Genomic DNA, 23,602 nt, shown 5'->3' on the forward strand with positions numbered 1-23,602 from the left:
TGCCACTGCAGATCTCACACTTTGCAAGAACTGAAGCTTCGGAATGAGTGTCCCCCACCCACCACACATACCAATCCACTTTTGAACATTAGGATTTTGATTCTGTGCCTGTGAGGGCAAAATCAGGGTCAGAAATCTGGGATTGTCTCTTGTACAAAACCAAGTATGCATAGCCCTACTTTTAAATACAGTTTCAAAATATTACAATGCAGAAGGTTAATTGAGTAAAAGATATAGCTGGGCAATTATTAAAACTTATTATTCATAAAATATTTAATTACAGCATGGTGGATTATTCTTATTTTTATTGAATTTTATTGAAAGCATCCACATTCCAAGTGGATCCAGTGCCCAAAATTTCTCAACAGTGTTGCTGGCACTCTTATTTGCCAGTTTTCCTTCCCGTAAAATAGAGTTGGTGACCTATAGCCATTAATCCTTCTGCATAACTTACTGTAATTCCATATATGCTTCCGTGCTAATAACTTCATATGCGAGCCTTTGGACAGCAGGCCAGAGTAAAAGACAACCATTAATCCAATGCTTTTGAACTGGATGGAAAATCGTGGCTGGCTATCTCTCGCTGTTCGGTGTTTTCAGTTAGTGTTTTGCTTGCAATATCCCTGCTCTGACTCCCTTAGCCACAAATTATTCCCCCCCCCCCATTTCTCTGGCTGGAAACGTCTGCCTCTCTGCCAAACAGCATTTCTGTGCTTAGCCAAGCATTTTATGCTTGGACAAAGTGATTATGTTACAGCCACAGGCAAAGGCAAATACTTAATAATAAGGAAACCTGAGATTAGGATACACACACCCATTTTTACAGGAATATCTTTATTTATAAATCATTCATTCTCCTCTAACCTTTCAGTCTCCATAAGAAATCTGTCACTGCATTCATGTTTTCTTAAGATTTCCACACCTTACTCCCAATCCAAGGAGATTTGGTGAAGAGCAAAAAATCAAATAAGTAGTTCAAAATTTTCCATTTAAAATGATTTCCAGTTTGAATTATTTCTGCCTAACTTTATACTAAAGAAGGTTGCTTTCCCAATATCTGCACAGTATGTTGTGAAAGTAGAATGGTGAAAAACTTTTACAGTGGCCATGGACAGAAAGAGACCTTTGCCAGTCTAGAAGGTCTCATGTTAGATACACCTAAATCTTTTTCCTATGGATACACAACAAAGTTGGGTCTTTGCTAATTGATGTGTGGGCAGCAGAGCCTTTATACACAGGTCATTTTTAGGGCAACTGGGACACAAATGAGAGAGGCAAGGAACCCTTCCCCTTCCACACAAGCAGCTTCTCCTTACATGTCCCAAACTGCCTCCGTTCAAATACTGGAAGTCTGAGGAGAAATGCATCAACATAGTTTAGTTAGCTCACCCCTCTGTCTTGTCAAAGCAACGTACTGCCTTGTGTGAGACATAGTACCGTATAATATGACGAGACAAATCACTTTCCACCCCCCCCCACAAAGAAATCTTCTCATGGCTGCTATTTTAGCAGGAATTAGAAGCAGCAACAAAAGAAATCTTTAAGCAATTACACTTACCTCAGTATTGGTGATAAGACTAGCAACTGATTTGCTATAAATGCTTAAAAAAACTTTTATCTCATTTTAGAGCAGCAACTTGAGACTAATACAATGCCTGGCACAATGGCAAGGTCACACAGCTTCCCAAGATCAGAAGTTAATCTGCCTTGAAAAGACAAAAGAAAAGGGCCTGGTGGGTTACTGGAACTCGGAGCAGCAAACCACTCCTTCCACAGGTTACTATAGTTGACACAAACATGAAAGTAGCAATGGAGCAGCAAGAGTTGCCACTGGGCATCTACAGGTCTAGCTGTAACCATAACAACTTCAGTACACAAAACAGTCTACAGAAATTGAGTAGGATTCTAATGAGACACAGTGCTTTATTTCAGCCTATGGAGCATGGACAAAAGAACAAATACTCTCTGATTCAGAGACTAGGACAAGCTAGAAAAATCTGTTTTTACTGAGCAAAATTATAAGCAAATGTGGATGGCAAAATATTTGTGCAACAGACTCCCAAACATGAGGGAGGAGAAAGCTTTGGGTGTGTATGGGGGGGGGGGGAGCTTGGGCAGCAAAGTCCATAATCTAACATTGTTTAATTAGGACATTTCAGAAATTATTATTTTTAATGGCTTATGAAATAGTAAGTGGAGCAGGGGAAGACATAGAAATGATGAGCGAGGCTGCCAACCCCAGATTCAGAAATACATGGAGAGCTGAGGGTGGCGTCCAGCAGTGGGGTTCAGGGAGGGTAGGGAACTCAGTAGGCACAATGGCAATACAGTCCCCCTTCCAAAGCAGGCATTTTCTCCAGAAGTGGAATATTTTAAATAAATATGAGAAAGTGGGCTGGAGAGATCTTGGAATCACAACTGATCTCTGCCAGGAGGTTGGCAACCATGTGAGTTTTCTTCAACCTCACTATTTCTTCTTTGGTTTCTCTGAAAGCCCATTCACCAAACAACCTATCAGTATATTCATTTCTGTTTCAGCTCCCCCCCTCCTTTCCTCTTCATGACAGCTTTAAGTATCCACAAGTGGGGTAATGTTGGGAATTAAATATATTGACAAGGACCTGCACCGACTTGCTGGGGCATCTGATTTTCTCCTTTAAATCTCTATTGTTGTACTTCAGTGTTATGTTTTTACCTGTAATCCACCCCGAGTCTCACGAGATGCAGTGGAAAATAAACATAGTAACAGGCCCTTGAAGAAACAGTTTTTTGACAACTGTCTACATAAAATAATTGTTTATGATTTCTGCTACAATAAAACCATTTTGGACATGAAGTTTTGGCTTTTATGCAGAATATAATTCCTTTGAATTGAAGTTAACTTTTCTTTACTGTGAATTCCACCTTCAGACTAAATGCTACTAGTCTTCCCCGCCCCCTGCCCCCCAAATCTAAGATACAAAGTTCTCCTGTCCTTCCAGCTTTTAAACTATCTAACACAATTTCTCAATGGGAAATTTCCAGGTAGTTCTCATGCACAGGAAGAAAACTTCTGTCATTTTTATCATACTGGAAATGATTTGGGCTGAATTAAAAATCAGTATAATTGTGAAAGTCATTTGAAAACTCATAAATCTTATCTATACAACCTAAAATTGACAAGGGAAGGTTGGACTGCAAGATAAGCACACAACTGGTTTCAACAGATGCATTGCTGAAACATAGTATTTTGAAGCATGAGACTTTGTCTCTTTAAACAGGCCCTATTTAATGCATGCAATACCACATGATCCCAAACCCCTGCTATTGTTAATGCAAATGCTTCAGAACATTCATTAGGTCCTGCTTGTCAGAATTAGCATCAGTCCTTACTTTTTCTGCTGCCTAGTTCAATGTCTGCCTGCCACTTATTTCTCCAGGGATCTTGGATTTCTGTAGTTGAGGCCAGGAGTATTTCTTTGGGGGCAGGGACCACTAACTGGTTGGTGTTAGCAGAGCAAAGTGCTATTTTGGGGAATATAGAGAGACAGTCTCTCAGATACAGGACCCTGACTATGGATGGCCTTACGAGTAAGTAACAATACTTTATACTTGATCTGGAATTCAGCTTGAGAGCCAGTGCAGCTGCTGGACCACAGGTTGAATGTGTGCCCTCCAGGGTGTGCCCGAATGGACCCTGGTTGCTGCATGCTGGACCAGTTGTAGCTTCTGGAGCAAGCATAAGGGTAGGCCCACATAGGAGCTACAGAAGCCAGTCTAGAGGTGATTGTTGCATGAGTAACTGGCTAGATGTTCTGGGGCCAGGTCGGATGCTAGTAGTCTGGCTTGGTGAAGGTAGAAAAACACCAGCTGTGCTAGTCTTGAGATCTGCACCTCCACAGACAAGGAGGCATCCAGAATCACATCCAGTTTCTGGTTGAGGAGGCAACTGACAGCTGGACCCCATCCAGATAGGGTAGGCACGCCTCCTCACTTGGTCCTTTGTTATCTAGTCACAGGACCTGTCTTTGAAGAGTTGTTTCAGGTGACTCTGCTTGAGCCATCCTGTCACTGCTTCCAGGCATCTGGTAAAGTTGCCTGGGGGGTATCTCCGGGCAGTTGTCCATCAGGAGGTAGAGCTGGCGTCATCTGCATATAGATGGTACCCAAGCCCAACCCCCTAGACCAGCTGGGCAAGAGAGCACAAAGTTATTGAATGAAGTTGAAAATTGCACCATGGGGTATCCCACAGTAGAGGTGACATCAGCATGATTGCATCTCTTGACGGCTACCCTCGATCCATAATCCCTGTGCCCTATGCTATTATGCATTCTTGTAGCATTAGTACTTGAGCACAAATAGAATAGGGCTTCACAATCTCCTCCAGTGTTGTCACTGTTACATTTTACAGTAATTTGACTGATAAACATTTGGTTATAAATTCAATAAGAATTAGATAGTCATTTTGCAGCATTTATACTCTATCATCTACTGAGGCTAATCTTCAAGTACAACTGTTTACTACTTGTTAGGTTTTTAACTAGATAATTTTGAAATCACACCAAATATAAAGAATAGAACTGGATCTAGATAGATTCTAAATAAAAGTGTGGCTCCTATACTCAGTCCCTGGAAGAATTACATCATGTTATAACTACAGAGGCAACAAAAATGCTTTTTTAAAATCAAATAGTAAAAATGTATCTTCTAATGATGCAAGCATATATTACTCCATACAGATTGGTAGAGCCTTTTAAATGTAATAAAATTGTACACTTTATTAAAATCAAATTACAAATATATTTTTAAAAATATTGAAATACAGAAGTACAGAAGTCCCTAGATCTAAATCTCAGAATGTATGGGTAGGTGGACATGTCAAGCATCAGGCATCAAAGATTCATTCAGTTCCTGATGGGTAGTCATCCACAAAACTAGTTTCGAGAGCTATGGTTCCCATAGGATGTCATCTTTCTTCAGTACTGATTGAATTTTTTGAGCACTTTTTAACAGCTGAAGAGAATTTGCACCCTTATTCGCAGAGCAAGTGCCCCACACACTGTCTTGTGGGGGGACTATGGCTTCCTTAGTTCCTTTAAAGTCACCAGGTTTTGATGTCACATTAGCTGCTTTTCTTTTCAGCTTTTGAGTCTTTTGCTTCAGTTTATAAACCTACAAAGAAAAAGATCCATTACATGTCTGATAACAAAGTGTACTTGTGCCTTACAATGTTATATGCACAAGGTAACAGATAAGCAAATTAAACTGGTATTGACGTCAGAACATTTTTATTGCATGCAGAAATATCACCGTAAATCATATGGCACAGATATATCATCTCACATGTCAAATCTTGTCTAAGTTGCTTTCTAATTTCTTTTTTAAAGGACAAAGTTAATTATATGATGGAAGGATCCTGGTAGTCTCCATGAATTTGAAGCAGATGCTCGTCTTGTAACATTGTTTAAACTCCATAGTTTCTCTGTTTATGCCTAAGGATGACCTTGGCCACTGGCACAACTGACAACTACACTAGAGATCATTGATCTGCTCACATAATAGTGAACTGATCTAAGCACATACCAACTTTAAACACCAAAAGCTATAGTACGATAGAGACAGACAGGCATGTTCAAACAACAACAAATTAATAATTAATTAGTCTGGCACAAGCTTGAGATAAGGAGCAGCTACTCTCCCATTTGAAAAATGGAGTATGCTTTAATTTAACACTCTTCACTCTGTAAAGTATCAAGTTTGAAAAAGAAACAGCAACAGCAAAAAAGAATATACAGAGACGCTTCCATTTTGAGAGGGGTCTGGGCTGCTTAACCTCTCTCCTCCTGCTGTTTCATTTGCTTGAGATCACTTTGTAAACACCAGTGGGCTTTAACTGATGTGTCAGAACCCTCAGGTGGCTTTGCAGACAGCCTATAGAGCTGCCATTGTTTTGAAACATGCCTAGAGGGGCAAAGGCATCATATCTCCTGCCACTTTGCGCACACACACCAAGAACAGTGGTAGGTTCACAGACATCCTCCACCCTGCAGAAGCTTTGCCAGGTCATGTCTCCTTGCCCGTCACTCTTCCAATGCTCTGCACTCACAGTGCAAGATCATCCTTCCTCACCACCATGGTAGTTAATTGTAGCTCCTTTTCATCTTGTTCTGTAACTATGACATCATATGAATGCCAGTCCAGTGGAACCTATGCTGCCATTTGGGCATTAAAGGTGGGTCCAGGAGGGTAGAAGGCTACTGCTCTACGTGATTTATTTCACTGTGAAAAGTAATATACAGGTGACCCCATATCTTTACCTGCCAAGGGCAAGAAACTAGGTGATGGAGGAGCAGACAACAAGAAAATAAAGGACTAAGTAGCTCCCCTTCCTGATGACAGCTTCCAAGTATTTGTCAGTAACCACTACTCCCAGCCCAGCAAAAACATCAGGGTACTGTTCACATGCCTCCTCTGTAATGTCTAAATTGTTGGTCCTGATAATCAAAACTAAATAGGCAGTATGTATCAGTGCACAAAAAAAAAGTCCATTCATGGTTTAGTTTAATAGCATCCACATCATCTAAGAATTAGTTTCCTGAAAATGTCATGATTTTGCTTTGTCTGTTTTTTCCCTTTTCCTGATCTTGCAGGAACTAGTTTCTTACACTGTTCTGGTGCCTCTTCAGCTTGGTGATCTGCTCTCCTTTAATTTCCATCTGCTTCACCAAGCACTCCAGTTCACGTTCTAGGTCCTCCCGAATGTCATCGTTTTTAGTTTCTTGTATCTGCTTCAGTAGTTCCTGGTGTTCACTGTTGAAGACATTCTTGTCAGCCACAGTTTACACCAACAGTCCACCATTCTTCTATGATTTCTTCCCACCTACTGATTTTTTCAGTGATTTTTCACTTATTTACCACCACACAAAATGGCCTGTTTAGCCATATATATTGCTAGGCAATATTGCTTGTTCCAGAACTTAACACACATATGTTCCACAGTATGAGAATAGTCCTTTCCAGAAAAACACACCACTTCTTGTAATATAAGTATAGTATCAAAATGTACACATCCACAGTGCCCCTATTGTTATGCGGATATCAGTCTGTTTGGAAACTTCATTGCTATACTATCTTTATAGAGGTGACTGGGTTCCAATGTTCTAATTTAACCATAGCTGCTTTTCTTCTTTATATGGCACCCCTCCTCCCAGTGTTAGGTCCCAAGTGGCACTGGGAAGTCCCTTCAGTCTCAAAAGCAATTGACAGACTGTAGGAGGAACTGTTGTTTCTAGAAACACAGGCTCAGTGTTCCCTTAGACTTGCAGGAACTGTCCTATGGTTCCTTGGATTTCAACTTACGTGAATCCATTTATTTTACAAAATCTGAATAGCTACATTGACCCTAAAGGAAAGCCAACTTTAACAGGCTTTCTTCTGATTTCTATTTTACTTTAGTTCTCAAAAGGAATGCAGAAACAGAAACATTCCTGGCACCACTTGTGTAATGCCCTTTGTTCCCCGCCTGTTCCCAGACTTCTTTCGAAACTCTTTGCTCCAAACTCAAATGATCACAACATACAGATGACAAAAGAATTGCTTACAAGCTCATTTGTCCCAGCTCATCCTGCATGACCAAGAGAAGGTCAGAAAGATTGTCAGTAGCAGAAGAAGATGTAGAACAAAAAGATCCAGATCTGCACACACCAGTCCATCTAGATATCCTCTTTTCAGCTCCTTCTGGACCTTGTGGTATTAAATGTGGGCCACGACTTTTCATCATGTGCAAGACATTTTGAACATTTGCAACAATGGAATGACTTGAGCTGGCAGACTTGAGGGGAAACAGCACATGAGGAAATCATTATCAATAGACAGTAATCTAAATAAATCCTAATTTAAGAAAAAAATAATTACCTTGCCAGCAATGAAAGGTAGTGTTCCAGCTGGTGGGTATGGTTGTGAGTTGCATTCTTTCCTCACAGTAGATTTTTTCTGAAAATTGAAAACTGGATTTGTTCTGGCACATAATAATGCCCCGCCCTTTTAAAAACTGTCTTAGTTTGTATCCCACTTATTAGTTCTTTATTTAGGGACCAGTCTGATTAGATTTACCTCCTACTAGGGCCTTGATCCCTTGGGTTAGCTTGAACTCTACACTCACATTGTTCTGTTCTCATTATTTAGATTTTAAGAGTATTTTCACAATTTTTTCCATGCAGTCAGTAGACCTATTTCTCACTTGCACAGTATTCTTCCCTAATGTTTCTTAACTAAACTTCCTTAAACAGGAAGCAAGTTTGAAAACTATTCCATGAACAGGTCAGTGCTGGAGATGTTTGTCCTCCTGATTTGAGTTTCCAACCAGCTGGGACATCTCCACATTTGAAAGGATACAACAGTGACAACAAATAGAACTTGATTCCAAGCAAGTATCCAGAGTGTCACACTTTGCTCTTTGCAAAATTACAAACCTCCTTCCTGTTGGTGATTTAACTTACTAACCAGTTCTTAATCCTCTGAGAAAATGCAATTGACCCTGAAATTAACCATACTAGAAACCCTTGCTGCTTTGGAGCAGAAAGAGAGCAAGAGCTGTAAAATACCTTACTCTGCACATTACTAGAAGTTCTCATTCCAACTGCCTGAAATGTGAATATGCAATACAATTCCTAAAGACAACCATCTTAATATAAGGGGTTGAAGCCTTTTTTGGGGGGGAGGGGGACTGGGAAAGCATAGTCAGACATGCCAATAATAATTAATCTCTTTGCCAAGGTAAGAGCGTTTTCTTAGACAGCCTTGGAAGGCAATTCCGAAACTATGGATTGCAGAAGAGAAAGAAACCACCTGCCTCTCTTCTCAATAGCACCCCAGATACAACTATGACCTCAAACACTCCTTACCTTTATTACTTTCTTCTTTCCACTTTTCTTTTTTGTTTCTTTTTGAGGTGAAAGAGAGGTCATTAAAATTCTATTCATCTCAAGTCCTATTTGGAGCTGTAGTGTTTTTAAGGGGAAAAAACCAAGACCTTTTCCTTAATCAATAGGTAAGGGAGAAAACAGCCCAATTCATGGCTAACTAATTGCTTAAGAAACATTAATCAATGAAGTCCACAATGACATGGATCATATCTCTTCAGAGTAGTACCGGAGATCGCCAAGTAAATAGCTTTAATGGGTTGCCTGAACCATCTGAGTAATTTAAGAGCACTCCAGTGAATCTGGATTGCTCTCAAGGAGCTCATATTCTTAATGGGTTAAACTGCACTTTTTAGCATATGTTAATGGAGTACAAAATGTTTGTCAACAGACCACTGCATGTTAAAACTCACTGGGGACATCTGTTCTGTGTAGTACCTATAATTATCAGCTTGTACTTGTAAACATATGGTAGGCCAGCTGACACCAGCATTAGCAGTTTTTCTTCAGACGAAGAATACACATACAAAGAATACTACAGACTTCATCATTTAGTTCCCCCTTCAACCATTCTGCAGCAGGCCTTGTTACAGGTTACAGCCTGGGGCTATCCCATATGCATAACTACCTTGCTTGGCCAGTAAACAATATACAATCATTACAGCACCTGGAGAGAGACTGTGGCCATCTGGGGTGGAGCCTATCCCACCCACAGTCCTCCTCCCCTTCTGCCTTATGAGCTTAAAAGGGGGCCGTCTCCTGGGAGGGAGGACCTGCAGAGAGTTCTGCCATCTGGGGCAGAACTTCCACCACCTGCTCTGTTCCCTTTCTTTATGGATTAATTTGTTGCCACCAGGGGGAAGCACAAAATGGTGATCTACCAAACAGAATGCAGTCCACTAGCTTTGTGCTACAGCACATGGGGTGTTCAACAACTCCACCACTTTTTCACAATCCCAAACAGGCAATAGGGAGAAGAATTGAGCTGCTGGCTTGCACTCAATTTTGTGGGTCATGAGCTGTGTAGATTTATATTAGCCTCAGACTGTATTTGTTGTCCTTTTCTCAATATCTCATGAACTTATGACAGCATGTGAGACAGGTGCTCTTTACTGATCTAAAGCAGTGCCTAGTTACAGCAAGGCTACAATAAACAGCAATTTAGTGAGGATGCTTTGTCAGGAATGACAAAGTACATTAATGATTAAAGATGAGGAGAAATAAACCTGATAACACCCTACTGTGAGCAGCCTATATTCTGATTTAAATAGATTAGTTACCTGATCTGGGGTTCTTCTGATGGTTACTTGAAGTCACTACATAAGGGTTCTGTGACTGTGCTAAAACAGCTTCAAAATATGCTCTGCCCAAATAACTGGTGCTCAAATCCCTTCTCAACGGGAATGCGTTCCTCCTCCACACAAGCCACAAGGGGAGGGAGGAATGCCTTCCCATGCAGTTTCTTGTAGCTACCATAAGCAGCCCTGTACACATCAAGAGAGAACAGAGCCAGCAGAAGAGAGTGACTGAGCAGATGGCTACTTGAAAAACTTTGCTTATAGACGAGCAACCTGTTTGTCTTCTCAGTAGTTTCTGTGTAGCTGCACCTAGAGGTGGACTAAGTAACCTGCTTTAATATCAGGTAGAACATAAATCAAACAATCTTAATTAAGCATCTGGGTCAAGTGTATTGGGTGAGATTATGGTAAATGCCAGAATTTGGACAACGACACATTATGTAGGAAACTGGATATGACTGTGTTAGGAAAAAGTAATGGCTTCTACTACCCATATAGGCAATTGCTGTGCTGAAGTTTTGCCCCAACAACGAACCACCAAAGAAATATTTGTATTTGTTTATTACATTTCTAAGCCACCTTTTAAGCATAGTTACCAGGAATGGTTTACAAATACATAGGTCTATGTTTTTGTAAATGCTGCTGCACACGCTCAGATAGAGAAATTTAGCATTTGCAATAACAACACTTGGTGGGGAAGATAGGTGAGTGGGAAGGCAAGCTGGTGGCAATCAAATGGGAGACAGACTTTCATTACTGATGAGAGTAACAGAAGCATTTTGAAAAAGGCCAGACTCCATGTAGAAAAAAAACTGTTTTTCAGAAATCAATAAATAGTTTATTTTTGGAAAGAGGACAGCAAGAGCACTATCCTTTCACTACAATAAAATACCAACTCACTTAAAACTTTAAAGGTTATGCTCTATCTATCTTGAAATTTAGTTCTCAAGACACTGAAGCTTTCCAAAAGCAAAGCAGGGCAAGGTTGAGGAAAGTTACAGATGCTTTGTTCATAAGTGGTTCAAGTTCCACAGCTAGTGCAACATAATAATTATTAATAGTGCAACATAATAACAATGTTGGTCTGAAGCAGCAAAACAAAGCTTGAGTCCAGGGACACCGTTCAGAGGCCAACAAAGTTTTATTCTAGATATAAGCCTTCCTGTGCAAGTTTAACTGAAGAAGAGTTCTTGAGCATGGAAGTTTATCTTGAATAAAACTTGTTGGTTTTAAAAGTGCCCCTGGACTCAAGCTTTGTTTCACATAATAAGTCAGTCTTAATTAACACAAAAACAGGAAACAAAGCATGGTTGTGTCACGTTAAGAGTTTTAGTGCCGCTGGAGGCTACATCAGAAACAACTCACAGGTTTGCCTGCAGAGCTTGCTATGGTGTCTGATCCAGCACCAAGGATACCTGATCTTCTCCCCTCCTCTCCAACCTTGGGAAAGTTTATCCCTAGAGCTGTCGGGCCCACATGGAGCTATGCATATTGGGAGGCTGCACTGGGAAATTGCTCTCTTCTGCCTGCTCCCTCAGTAATGTTCCGCTCACACTGTGGCTCCTCCCTCCCCTTGCAGCTACTGCTCCAGATCGGTCATGCAACCATGGGGGAGGGTACTTTTGCAGGGTCAGACTTGCCTGCTAGGGGAAAGGAGAGCACATAGACCACCTACCACCGTCAGTGCTTTGTGATGCCCGATTACATGACCCAGCTCACTGCAGTATTGTGAAAACGCTACAGCTTGGTTTTCCTACCTGGGCTGCCTTGTCTTGTATTAGCTTACGATGGTGTTGTTCTTCCTGAAGCTTTGCCTCTAGGTACCTGATCTTTTCCTTAAAAAAAAAAAGCAGGAGAGGAATTAGAGACAGCATACAAGAACAAAGATGAACCACATTTTTATAATGTTTATACCATGTTGAGGAGCAGGATTGAAGCTTTCAAATGAAATGAGCTGAGATTAAGAACAGGCATGCCAAAGGGTCACATAAAGCCATTAAAGAAGTCTCAGCTAGCAGACCAGCAAATGTTGGGCTCATACCGTAACCCTAAACCCCATCTTTGACCAGGTTAGGATGGCAACTAAACCTTTTGCTAGCATGGCAGGAATATGTGCTGGGCCTGTGCAACCCTGGAGGAAGTGCACAAATGGAGGCATGTCAGGAGGAGCAGGACGTTGCCAGCATCGTATGCTGCTTCAGCCCCTGATGCCAGCGTAACACTGTCAGCAAGAACCCTGGCATGGCTTTAAAAACCCATCAGTGGAAGGAGTTGACTTTTATGTATCTTTCCCAGTTCAGGGCACAGCTGAGATTTTGCCATATTGTGGACTTCCTAACCATGTGCCAAGTTTGAACCAACAAATTCAGATGTTTTATACCATTCTCCATTGTACTTCCACCTTGATATATATATGACTGGTATAGACAACTAGGGGAAACCTAATGCAGGGTCCTTTTTCCTACTGGTTAGTCGGAAGACTGCTCCCAAAGTGAATGAATTGTCTTGTTGGATCCCTCAAGGGGATCTGAACTCATGGCCCCTGGGTCGGCACATGGATTCCTTTCCCCAGTAAGCTACCGAGGCATTAACAAGGATGCTTTTTGTGAAGGTGCAACTGTGTTGCTTTGCTTCTGTGCCAATGCTTCCAGCCCCTTATGTGGCAAATCTGGGCCCCCCAAGATCCAGCTCTGTTAATGAGCTATGCAAGCACATGGATGTTGTGGCTAGTACCCTGGAGAATATTCAGTACTGGACTCTTCCTAGTGTTCCTTCCATGGTGCTCCTTCCAATGGAAGATGCTGCAGTATCTTTGTTCCCTTCCCTGATGTGGTCTGAATGTGGGCTGGAGCTGGGTGGCCTGACATCACAGCAGTGCGGTCATGTCAGCAAGTGCTAGTTGATCATATCCATCTCCCCATCATGGAGATATCACCGACAGACCACTCCATTACTGGTGAGAAGTACTGAGGCTGCTAAGTTCCTTGGCAAGGCGTTTTACTTTCTCACATACCCCTCTGCTGGACAAGCACAGGATTCTGACTAGCAGCACTGGTGCTGCTCCAGAAACGTGCTGGCATCTTAGGGTAGGGCTACTTGAAAGCTGACAAAAAATGGTCTCAGGTTTACTTACTTCTGCAGCTTTCTGAGTGTCAGTAAGTCGCCAACACTCTTTTTCTAGAGTTTCAAGCTTGTCAAGTTTTGCATATATCTCTACTTGATTCTGATCTTTTTCCTTCTGGAGATGGCTCTGAAAATATACATGAGATAATGATTTTGCAACCAATTGCAAGCCTTGCTTTAAAAGATGCACAGCAAATTCAGTGCTACAAAAGATGTCAGAGGTAGAACCCTGATTCAATTAGTGCGTGAGGCATATGGTAAGACATTAACATACACATATAAATCTACACATAACCACTGGCACTTGCTAACACTATAAACTAACCCATGTGTGCAGAAAGTGGTAGAGACTGACAAGCATTGGATGCACATATGTACTGCGGTGCATGTACATACCTATGTACATTTTCCATTCTTTGTGTTAATGTATTCCATTTAAGCACTTCTCAACTCGGGCATTAATTAATCACAGAATTAATTTGGGCTGATCCTGCGTTGAGCAGGGGGTTGGACTAGATGGCCTGTATGGCCCCTTCCAACTCTATGATTCTGTGACAGAATATGATTAAGAATATGTATTTTTCGAGAGACTGTTGCACACAGCACTCACATTACTAGTTTCCTGTAACATTTGCATTTGACAATTCTAGATTTGTGCAGAAGTACAATAGTATAACTTTGTTCAGTTTCTCAGACAGCTAGGGAAAGTTAATATATAATTACTGATATCATTCAGCCCCAATCCATACTCAGCTATTTACACAAGGTAAAGAGCTGTTCTCTTTATATACCTCTTTATGTATAATTATGATATGAAAGCCTTCCCAGCCACCTATCCTAAATAGTTCACGTCAAATTTAAATTGATAATCCTATAAAAGTCTATTTACAAAAAAATCCAGGTATAATATTTGAACACCTATTATGATTTATTTTATGGCTTATCCAGCAACATGGGTAGGGAAAACAAAAGAGGAAATTATAAATAAATGTAACCCTTATTCCAAAAGGATATTAATTTAGCCAGTAAGGGACATACAACTCATAAGTGCAGGAGATACTATATGAAGACTAAGCATAAATCTTGAACTTCAACTTAGTAGTTTATCTTTGTTTTAAAAGTCCAGCTAACAAAGATGGTAGACAACCAAGAAAAGAAAGACACACAAATAAAGTGATGGCACAGGCTTTTCAACATCAGGAAACAAAGTCAGAGGAAAGACAGACTATGAAGCTGTGTACCTGCTTTTCCAAAACCAATTTCTTTTCCAACTCTGCATTGATCACCATTTTCCTCATGTAATCTAGTTGTTTCTCCAACAAGGAGCAACGAGACTGTGCTGCACTCAACTGAACACTCACATCTAAGATATGGAAAAAGGAAGGGTGAATGTTTTTCATTCATGATTTCATTTACAACTCCAGATTGAAACATGATTGAGTTAATATTCTAGTTTCATAACAGCCAGGGCCTGACCTACAGCCACAGAATCAATGCCACTATTCTACCCTGCACCTGTTGCAGAGAGGCATTACTTGCTGTGGTCACTTCAAAACCTGACTTGGGTGGTTTTAAATTGTTTTCACCCTAAATGAATATTTCGAAATTAATCACTAGTAATTAGTTTCGTGGGCAATTTTAAAAAGTATTGAAGATAGTACTTATTGCATGAATGAAAAATTAAGCATTGACTACTACACATTTGATTAAGCAAAATTTCCTTAAATTGTAAGTTATCCCATACTTGTTTCAGTATTTCAAATCCACATTAAGGTTTCAGCAACATGCAAATTCAAACAGCAGATTAAGGAATTGGAAGGCAGATAATTAACTAAAAATTACTGAATCACTGGATAGCCCTGTTTACTACAAATCCTAATTACACATTATGAGAAGGAAATAAATAGAATAAACCAGCAACATAAGCACTCCTCCGAGATTAAGGTGTAACAGATGTGGTTGGCAAGGCTGTTATCAGCGATACCAGGAAATACCTTTCCTCTCTTGCATCAGTTCCTGATGAGCTATATCCTTCTCATTTGATTCATGCTGCAAAGTTTTTTTATATTGGGCAGCATCTCTGGACAGGCAGTTCAGGTCATCTTCAGCCTGTGACCTCTCCAACTCAAGGCGATGGATCTTTTCTTGAAGACTCTTCAGAGCTGACACTAGAGCTAGGAAATAGGCAACTTAATTCTTAATAAACTCTTAATTAGAAAGGATAGTAGGTTTGGAGAAGTGGGCTCGTAGCCTGAAACCCAAACCAGAGTCCAAATTAAGTTATATTAATTGGAATACCTTGTATCAACCTGCAACAGCTGAAATATTACATAACTAGTTATTTTATCTCTGCACACCCCTTTACGTGCCTGAAACGTACAACTGTTTAAACGATCACACCCTTCATTTGAATGGAAAGCCGAAGAGGCGGAGATAAGATGATCTTACATTTTCTCTTACAACATCCAGTTCTAGATGGCCACCACTCAAGGTGAAGAAGATGAGCAGATAGCTGTGTTCCTAGCTGCAGAGTTAGCTAACCACACAAACAGAAGTGAGACTGACTTTGTAGATGTAGTATATTTCCATTAGTCCTCCTATTTTAACCTGTGGTCTGGGCTATTAAAAGACATATTTTTAAACCAAACTTAACTAGGCCACAAGAACAGAATGATAATAAATTTCTGTCAAAAATAACTACAGTTATTTATATATATAGTACCATCAATGTACATGGTATTTTAAAGTGGTGGTCCTCAACCACCGGGCCATGGCCCGGTGCCGGGCCGCAAAGGCCCTGGCCTGGGCTGCGGCTCCCTGCCTCTGCAGGGCTGCGCCCGGCCGCACATGCGTGTTTGCGCCATGCGCGGCTGCAAATGTGCATTTGTGGCACTCCTGTGTGTGCGCACATACGCGTTTGCGGCCGCGCATGGTGCAACCGTGCATGCGTGGCCAGGCGATCGCCCTCCCTGCCACCGCCGGTCCGCAGCCTAGAAAAGGTTGCGGACCACTGTTTTAAAGGACACGTTCATACCTCAAGCAAGGTAAAATTTGACATAAGAGAAAGAATCAATGGGAAAATATGCGTTTCTTTCAGTTAAATCTACTTAGGAGTTAGTTTAAGTAGAAGAAGGGAACTAAGGAGCTGTGCCAAAGACCTAATGGAAATGAATGCTTTTGATGGAGGTTTGAAATAATTAAGTTGGTGGTACATGCACATGGTCTGGGAGATAATTTCAGGCAGAAGGAACATTAAGAGGGAATGGACAGAGCTGTTTGAAGACATACATCAGACAGTGATGGAGATGGATGAGCAAAGGTCATAGGAAGGAACCAATCAGGATACAAAAACCAAGAAGAAGAAGAGCTAGTTCTTATATGTCACTTTTCTTTACCTGAAGGAGTCTCAAAGCGGCTTACATTCGCCTTCCCTTTCCTCTCCTCACAACAGACACCCTGTAATGTAGGTGAGGCTGAGAGAGCCCTGATATTACTGTTCGGTCAGAGCAGCTTTATCAGTGCTGTGGCGAGCCCAAGGTCACCCAGCTGGTTGCATATGGGGGAGCCCGGAATCAAACCCAGTTCGCCAGATTAGAAGTCCGCACTCTTAATCACTATACCTAGAGCTATGGGAAAAGTCCATAAAGGCCTTTGACAATAAGGAGATTGTGTTGGATTTAAGACCAGACCAAAAGCCATCAATAGGAATTTAAGGAGGAGGTTAGAATTACAAGAAAAGTGCATTATTTTTAGCAACTGGTTGCACAAAGTGAAGAGAAGCAATATACAATCACAATAACCACCGAGAAAAGGTGACTACACTGGTTAAGTCCAGAGAGAGAAACCAAATATCAACCCGAGTTATTGCTGAGCTGGCAAAGAAGTGCTCAATTTCTGCATTGCTGTAAAGAAAATATTGACTTGACAGTGATAGATTGCAAAATAAAAGGGAGAGAACAGTCACAGACAAAGTCATGATGTTATGCCTGTTCTACAGGGTATGAAGGGATGGTGCCAAGCAGGAGGACTAGCAGAAAAAAATTAAGAGCTGTCTTGGACAGCTGGAATTTAAGTCAGCAATAAGACATTCAAGGGGAATCATCACCACAAAAAAATTGGAGGTGCAGAACTGGATAGTGAGAGAAAAGTTCAAGGGTACAGAGGTAAAGCCAGGTGAAATCAACATGCTGAATTTCATGAGGTTACCTGAGGACATCATGTTGATATAAAGAAGTTGGAGGAGAGAAAGTCAAGACAGTGGGAGTAAGCAGCACTTTCTGTGAGTTTGGAGGTAAACAGCAACAACGGAATTTCTTAGTCAAGGGTGGACTTTGCCAACTGGTCACTGGACCTTTAGGACTCCATCATGTGCAACCAGCAGTTGGGGATGGACAATCTTCTAGTATAAGGTCCTAATACAGAAGGTGACCCAAGTCAGCTTTGCATAGATGGCAGACTAGGCACTGTTGTCCACATTAAATGATATATTCAGTCACTGAAAGATATCTGACCAAGAGAAGAAAGGTGACTGAAGTGCATTCATGTATTTTAAGTTCTCTAGGGAGAACAAGGGCATTTATTCCTCCCTTCCTTGCATCTTAAATACAATGTTTGGTTTACTCAGAGAACCAACAGAGTTTTCAGATAATGAAATACCCCAAGGGCAAATGAAGTAAAATATTTAAAAAATATGTCCTGCATAGTCCACCATCCATGAGATACATTTCATTTTCAGCCCCCCCAAATGGCTTCATACCAAAACACACAGGAAAAAACTATGGGAAATAGTTCAACAGAGAACCTCTTCTGAAGGTTCTTGTACTTCAATCTATTCTAAAAAACCTCATTCTCAAAAATCAGAACATGAACAAATAACAAATTCCTACCCATTCCTTATCACTCAATGAATGCATTCAGGAAACATGAGATAGTATTACATTTCTTTGAGAAATTAATAGCACCTAAGTTGCCTTCATTTTTCTTATTTGGGATATTAAAAAATCCCAAACTCAGCAAACTAAGGAATATAACTAAAATGTATGTATTACAAGCTTATATAAATCTTGTCACAAGTTCACAAAAATGTTCAAAGCATCTAAACAATTCTGTGGTATACAATATACAATTTGTGCAAGTGTTCCTGAAATTAGCAAGCAGTAATAGTGATTCAGAATATGATTACTGAGGGAAGAGTTAATTGTGCAATGGCATCCATAAACAATATTGGGATAAGCTGCAAGAATGTACTTAAAGGTGCTACTGGACTCTGATTTTATTCTGTACTTAACTGAGGAAGATGGGGTGCACACATGCATTAGAGAAGATGGGGATGGGAGCTTACTATTTCTGAACTACTCAAACAATACCAAGCAGCATCCAGATATTCTTAAACTGCACCTCAAAAATCAAGAAAGGCTTCTAGATTGGGGTTTTGCCATCAATTACAGTGTGAATGATCAATGTTCTTCAGATTTTTTTTTAATCCTGGAGCTTCAATACCCTAGCGCAGGGGTAGTCAAACTGCGGCCCTCCAGATGTCCATGGACTACAATTCCCAGGAGCCCCCTGCCAGCATTCGCTGGCAGGGGGCTCCTGGGAATTGTAGTCCATGGACATCTGGAGGGCCGCAGTTTGACTACCCCTGCCCTAGCGTTTCCTTTCTCAAATGGCCTGGACACGCATACATAATTTCTTTTAATTGCATTTACAAAAACAAAAGTGCAGTCGAGCATAAAGGTATCCCCTGTGCAAGCACAGAGTCATGTCTGACCCTTGAGGTGACGCCCTCTAGCGTTTTCATGGCAGACTCAATACGGGATGGTTTGCCATTCCCTTCTCCAGTCATTACCATTTTATCCCCCAGCAAGCTGGGTACTCATTTTACCGACCTCGGAAGGATGGAAGGCTGAGTCAACCTTGAGCTGGCTGCTAGGATCGAACTCCCAGCCCCATTGGTTGCTTGGCTGGGGATGTCTGGGTAGAGCTCTGGCCTGTCCTGATGAGGGTCCAATCGGAAGGCACGATTGTGCCCTCACCCGGACCGGCCCCGCCCACTCTCCACCCATTTAGCCCTTAACCAATTATTTATACCGCTCCTTGAGCGGTTTAATTATGTTTTTATATATATGCTGTAAACTGCTGTAAGCCAGTTTGCTGGGAGCAGCAGTCTAGAAATCAAATTATAAATAAACTAGTAATCAAGCCCGCTGTATCTAAATACAGTGGGCGCTAGACCAGGGAGCCTGATGCAGTGAGAGGCGCTTCGCGCATCCCGACGCGTCAGGCCGTGCTCAAGGAAGCAACTGTGAGCCGCGCTCCGCGCAGCTTGCAGTTGCTTCCTTGTCAGCAGGCTGGGAATTGGCCCGGCCAATGGTCTGTCCGGAGGAAGGGGCCAATCAGGCCTCTTCCTGATCACGGACAAAGCCCTCCCCCCAAGGGCTTAACTAATTTAGTCCGCGGCGCCCCCGGCGCCACGGGCATGTTAAGGATAAATAAACGACTTGCTTCTGGGTCCAAGATATGTACTTTTACCTGGGGCCTGAACTCTCCTGATATAAGTCCCTACAGCACGTGAATTCTCTAGCAATAACCAGGACAGTGATTTGGCATCTAAATGGAGTATTTTTTCTAATATCACCCCTTCTTTGGAATGTCTGCAAAGTCCCTTCTAAATTCAACTAAAGAAGACAGTCACCTTACTGCAGAAGAGTTTTTCCAACTGTTGATTCTTCTGTTTGCTGCAAGAACATCTGTTTGATTTGATGTTTGAAAGGGACAATGAGTTTTTCTACCACAGGGCAAACTTCCTTGTGGTAGATGACTGTGATTTTAGGTTCAGTAGTGTCTTTAATCTGTGTGTTATAAGCTGATTTGTATATAAATTAGAAAAATTGAGTATGCATTTTAAAAATAAAAACAATATAGCAATCTTAGAAAGTTATTAAGCAACTTTTGTTCCAATTTAAGGGCCACCTCTATGTGTCTGCTGGGCTGCCACGGCGGTGGGGGGGCCTTTCAAAGCCCATTCTCATGAACGGGCTTTGAATCGAGTTTGTAATAATTCACACTGTAGTCATTTACCTTGGCTGTTTGGTGTAGGAGTGTCTGCTGCGACAGTCGTTGTCTTCTTCGGCCATAAGTCAGCAAACTTAATGGATATTTTATGTGGAGGCTGAACAAAGCTTCCTATGTAGCTATGCTTTGACTCGATATCTACAGACTTCAGAATGATACAGTGACAAAGCAATAACTGAGCATTAATGACAGCCATATGCCCTCTGATAGTGAACAAACACAAAGCTAGTTTAAAACCTGTAGAAACAAGAATAAGATAGAATAGTGGCTCAGAGATCAACTGGATCACTGTGGCTTCAACTTCTGCAAGCAAGTTTCCTAGAGAAGCAACTGTGTCTAAAGCACCACATCACATTTCTTTAGTTATGCAGTCCTTTCTATTTTAAAAGAACTATGGGACCTTGTAATGGGGGGGTGGGAAAGGGAGGGACCGACTTTTGCACCCAAGAGGATTTCCTTAGCAGTGACAGCTCATTCGCCCCTCCTCGTGCATCCCACTTTTTTCCTGCTCATGCATGATAGCCCTGCTGGATATCTGGAAGGACTATAACTCTGTCCAAACGAGTTTCAGAACACTAAGCAGACAGAGATGTTCGCTGATTTGCCTCAAAACTCCTTAGCCACTAGACTAATGTGTATAAATTATGCAGACACATTGGGGAGGGGAGCTTGACTTAGAAAATAAGAGAAGGAAAAAGGAAGATAAAAGCTGTTTTAGCAATACAAAAAGTCCTGAGAAAGATGCATCACCACATTAAAGGTATAACCTGAACAGAGAAAACCAAAGTGAGTGGAGGGTGGGGTAAAGACACATGGTTAGAAATGAAAAGCAGTCAAAGAAGCAAAAAGAACAACAGCTCAGGTTAGCTGTACTTTTTGCTAAGAAACCAAAGGCACATTAATCAACTGGAGTTCTACAGATCAGAGCACCTGGCTCCCAGCATGGACATATCCCACAAAACCAACATTCAGTGTCCTTTGTGTGAAAATGTGTACTGGAGTTCCTTTGCCCTGAGATTTTAAGGGAATTGGAAAAGTTCTCATAACCTTTCTCTCCTAGGACTGGGGTGGGGATGGAGGGTCAATCTGATGGACAGCCTGGCATTTGTCACTTCTGGAGAATAGCCAGTTGATGGGAAAGAAGTAGCATGCACCCTCATGTCTTTCAAACAAAGAGGCCCATTCTCTATTGCCCAAATGGCTTTTTTTAAGGCAAAGATGCTGACAGAATCTGATGAGCATTTCTGGGGAGTTTAAGCAATGCAGAAAAATATACATTAAAATATACAAAAAAACAATTGAAAACTAAAGAGCTGCTAAAGATACATGGCAAATTACTCACCTCCATTATAGAGGATCCAATATTCTATCACCTGCAAAGAAAAGGGAAACAATCCACACATAATTCCATGGTTTGTTTTTTAACATTTTATCTTGAGAGTTTCTCTGGAGAGACTAGTAATGGCATTCCTGTTCTTTATTCCAGCATTACCTTTTCTTCCAAGCCCCCACCCCCCATCTAGCGACAATTATATACCACAATTTACTTTGCACAGGGTTTTTTTTTGGCAGGAGTTATATTTGGATGCTTCACAATATCTGAGTGCCACCAAAAGAAAACCTGTTGGCAAGTGTGACTTCTTAAATGTTGTGCGCAACAAGATTTAGGTACTCAAAAATAATGAATTGGTTAATCTGGATAAAGGTCTATTTGCAAAGAGAAGGCTCAATACAAAATTAAATGCAACAAGGAGAATGATCTGGATTATCTTGAACAATGACCTTGGGGCATCAAGTGTACCATGGTGTACAACTTCTCCAACCTGCACTGCTATTGCACAGCTTTTATTTGTTTATTTATGCTGTCACAGAAATGGGAAAGGTGCTGTCTGATTCTTCCAGCCTTTAGTAGCTCAAAATTAAAGCAGGTATGAAGAAGTTAGCACTTCAGTGTATCTAGTAGATGTGTTTTGGGACTAATCACAGGGCTGAAGAAGGCCACACAATTACCCCCAATATGAAAACTAAGCCAATGAGCAGAGTCTATCTAAAGAGCACAGATAAAGCCACCCTCTTCCCCTGTCCAGGGTGAGAAGGGAAAATGTCTTGGATTATGCTTTAGAAACCCATTCTGCAGAGCTGAAAAAGTGGTAGGTAGGCCTTTCTGCAAACTGCTGGAGGCCAACTCATACTCTTGTAAGCACTTTGACTCTGCTTACACACATAAACAGCATAGGACAGAAGTGGCAAAATCCAGACTCTTTTCAATTATTATTTAAATGCCAGATGTAAGTAAGAAAACAGCATCACTGGGTGGATGCAAAGTCTTTTCCCTTCTTCCCTATCAACCACCAACCGTTGAGAGACTGAAGGGTAAGCACAGCCATTCAGCCATAGCGGTTACCTTCAGGCCAACACGGGCATCCTTCACCTTAGAGACCAAACACTGGCTGTAAACGAAAAAGAATTTGCGAGGGCAGAAGCCAGCTTTGCGGCCGCTTTCCCCAACAGGTGAGGAGAAAAGCCACGCCTGCCTGGAGGGCTCCCACCGGAAAACGGGGCGGTGCAGCCTCGCAGGGGCAGAGGTCGCGAGCTGCGCCCGAAGGGGGGTCGAGAAAGATTAGGGGCGGCCCGGCAACCACTCCGCCGCCCGGGCAGCTGACGGCGGCCCCTACTCCAGAGGCCCTTCCCGGCAGGGAGGCCGCCCAAGAAGCAGGCTGCGCCCTTGGGACCTTCCCTCCCTCCTTCGCATCCGCCACCCTTGAGCGCCGGGGGCGCCCCCTTGGCGGGCAGCTCAGCCTCCATCGGGGGAGGGGGGAGGGGCCACAACTACCTGCTCGCCCGAAGTGGAAGAAGCACCAAGAGCCGCGAGAGGAAAGGCTGCCGCGTGCTTGCGAAGGGCAGCGCCGCCGGGGATCCCTTTTAAACAGGCCGCCCTCCCCGGCCCTCCGCTCCTGACCCCGTTGGCCACGCCCCTCGCCCGCAGACAGCTTCCTTCCCCCTGGGTCCTGGCGCCGGGCCTGGGCCCGGGCAGAGCAGGGGGGGGGGAAGCAGCTGGTTGTTGCTCTCCCCAGCTTAGCTTGACTCGCTTCGTTTCTCCACGTTAGAAACGGGAGGCGGAATAAGTAACTGTGAAAAGGCTCTGGCAACATAAAAAGCGCGTCCACCGCCGGTAACCTACATATTCCAATCTCCAGGGCTCTCATG

At 42.1% G+C, this 23,602-nt stretch overlaps 2 protein-coding genes across 13 annotated transcripts in view; both read right to left on the bottom strand.

Annotated features, from left to right (window-relative positions):
• LOC143819972 (uncharacterized) overlaps nucleotides 1-1,768 on the bottom strand; it is a 103,666-nt gene extending 101,898 nt beyond the window's left edge. For 6 of the 7 annotated variants that reach the window (XM_077302283.1, XM_077302324.1, XM_077302317.1 and 3 more), the window contains exon 1: nucleotides 455-578. In XM_077302283.1, the coding sequence (XP_077158398.1) occupies nucleotides 455-533 (79 nt within the window). In that variant the 5' untranslated portion in view covers nucleotides 534-578. Of the gene's footprint in view, nucleotides 1-454; nucleotides 579-1,558 lie in introns of those variants that run through there. The other variant, XM_077302310.1, reaches the window with a different exon arrangement.
• Nucleotides 1,769-4,723: 2,955 nt separating this feature from the next.
• CEP57L1 (centrosomal protein 57 like 1) lies at nucleotides 4,724-23,365 on the bottom strand. Of its 6 annotated transcripts, none has more exons than XM_077302534.1 (13): nucleotides 23,229-23,302; nucleotides 22,800-22,845; nucleotides 21,738-21,768; nucleotides 20,402-20,632; nucleotides 15,316-15,495; nucleotides 14,563-14,684; nucleotides 13,332-13,448; nucleotides 11,956-12,033; nucleotides 8,883-8,978; nucleotides 7,894-7,971; nucleotides 7,581-7,810; nucleotides 6,645-6,789; nucleotides 4,724-5,151 (listed from the first exon to the last, which is right to left on the bottom strand). In XM_077302534.1, the coding sequence occupies exons 4-13, from the start codon at nucleotides 20,589-20,591 to the stop codon at nucleotides 4,927-4,929; spliced, it is 1,461 nt and encodes a 486-aa protein (XP_077158649.1). In that variant the 5' UTR covers nucleotides 20,592-20,632; nucleotides 21,738-21,768; nucleotides 22,800-22,845; nucleotides 23,229-23,302; the 3' UTR covers nucleotides 4,724-4,926. The 6 variants fall into 6 exon arrangements, with proteins under 6 accessions (XP_077158649.1, XP_077158640.1, XP_077158602.1 ...); XM_077302508.1 differs by having other exon boundaries at nucleotides 4,727-5,151; nucleotides 20,402-20,540; nucleotides 23,229-23,334; XM_077302525.1 differs by lacking the exon at nucleotides 22,800-22,845 and having other exon boundaries at nucleotides 23,226-23,365.
• Nucleotides 23,366-23,602: the final 237 nt, after the last annotated feature.

This window comes from Paroedura picta, chromosome 1, assembly GCF_049243985.1.
Source record: "Paroedura picta isolate Pp20150507F chromosome 1, Ppicta_v3.0, whole genome shotgun sequence".
Lineage (NCBI taxonomy): Eukaryota > Metazoa > Chordata > Lepidosauria > Squamata > Gekkonidae > Paroedura > Paroedura picta.

Coding starts and splice junctions, on each gene's coding strand:
- CEP57L1 (XM_077302525.1), bottom strand. CDS start 20,591: ATGGCTGTCATTAATGCTCAGTTATTGCTTTGTCACTGTATCATTCTG. Junction 14,685..15,315: donor ACTGATGCAAGAGAGGAAAG/GTATTTCCTGGT, acceptor TCCATATCTTAG/ATGTGAGTGTTCAGTTGAGT. Junction 8,979..11,955: donor TACAAGACAAGGCAGCCCAG/GTAGGAAAACCA, acceptor AAAACACTACAG/CTCCAAATAGGACTTGAGAT.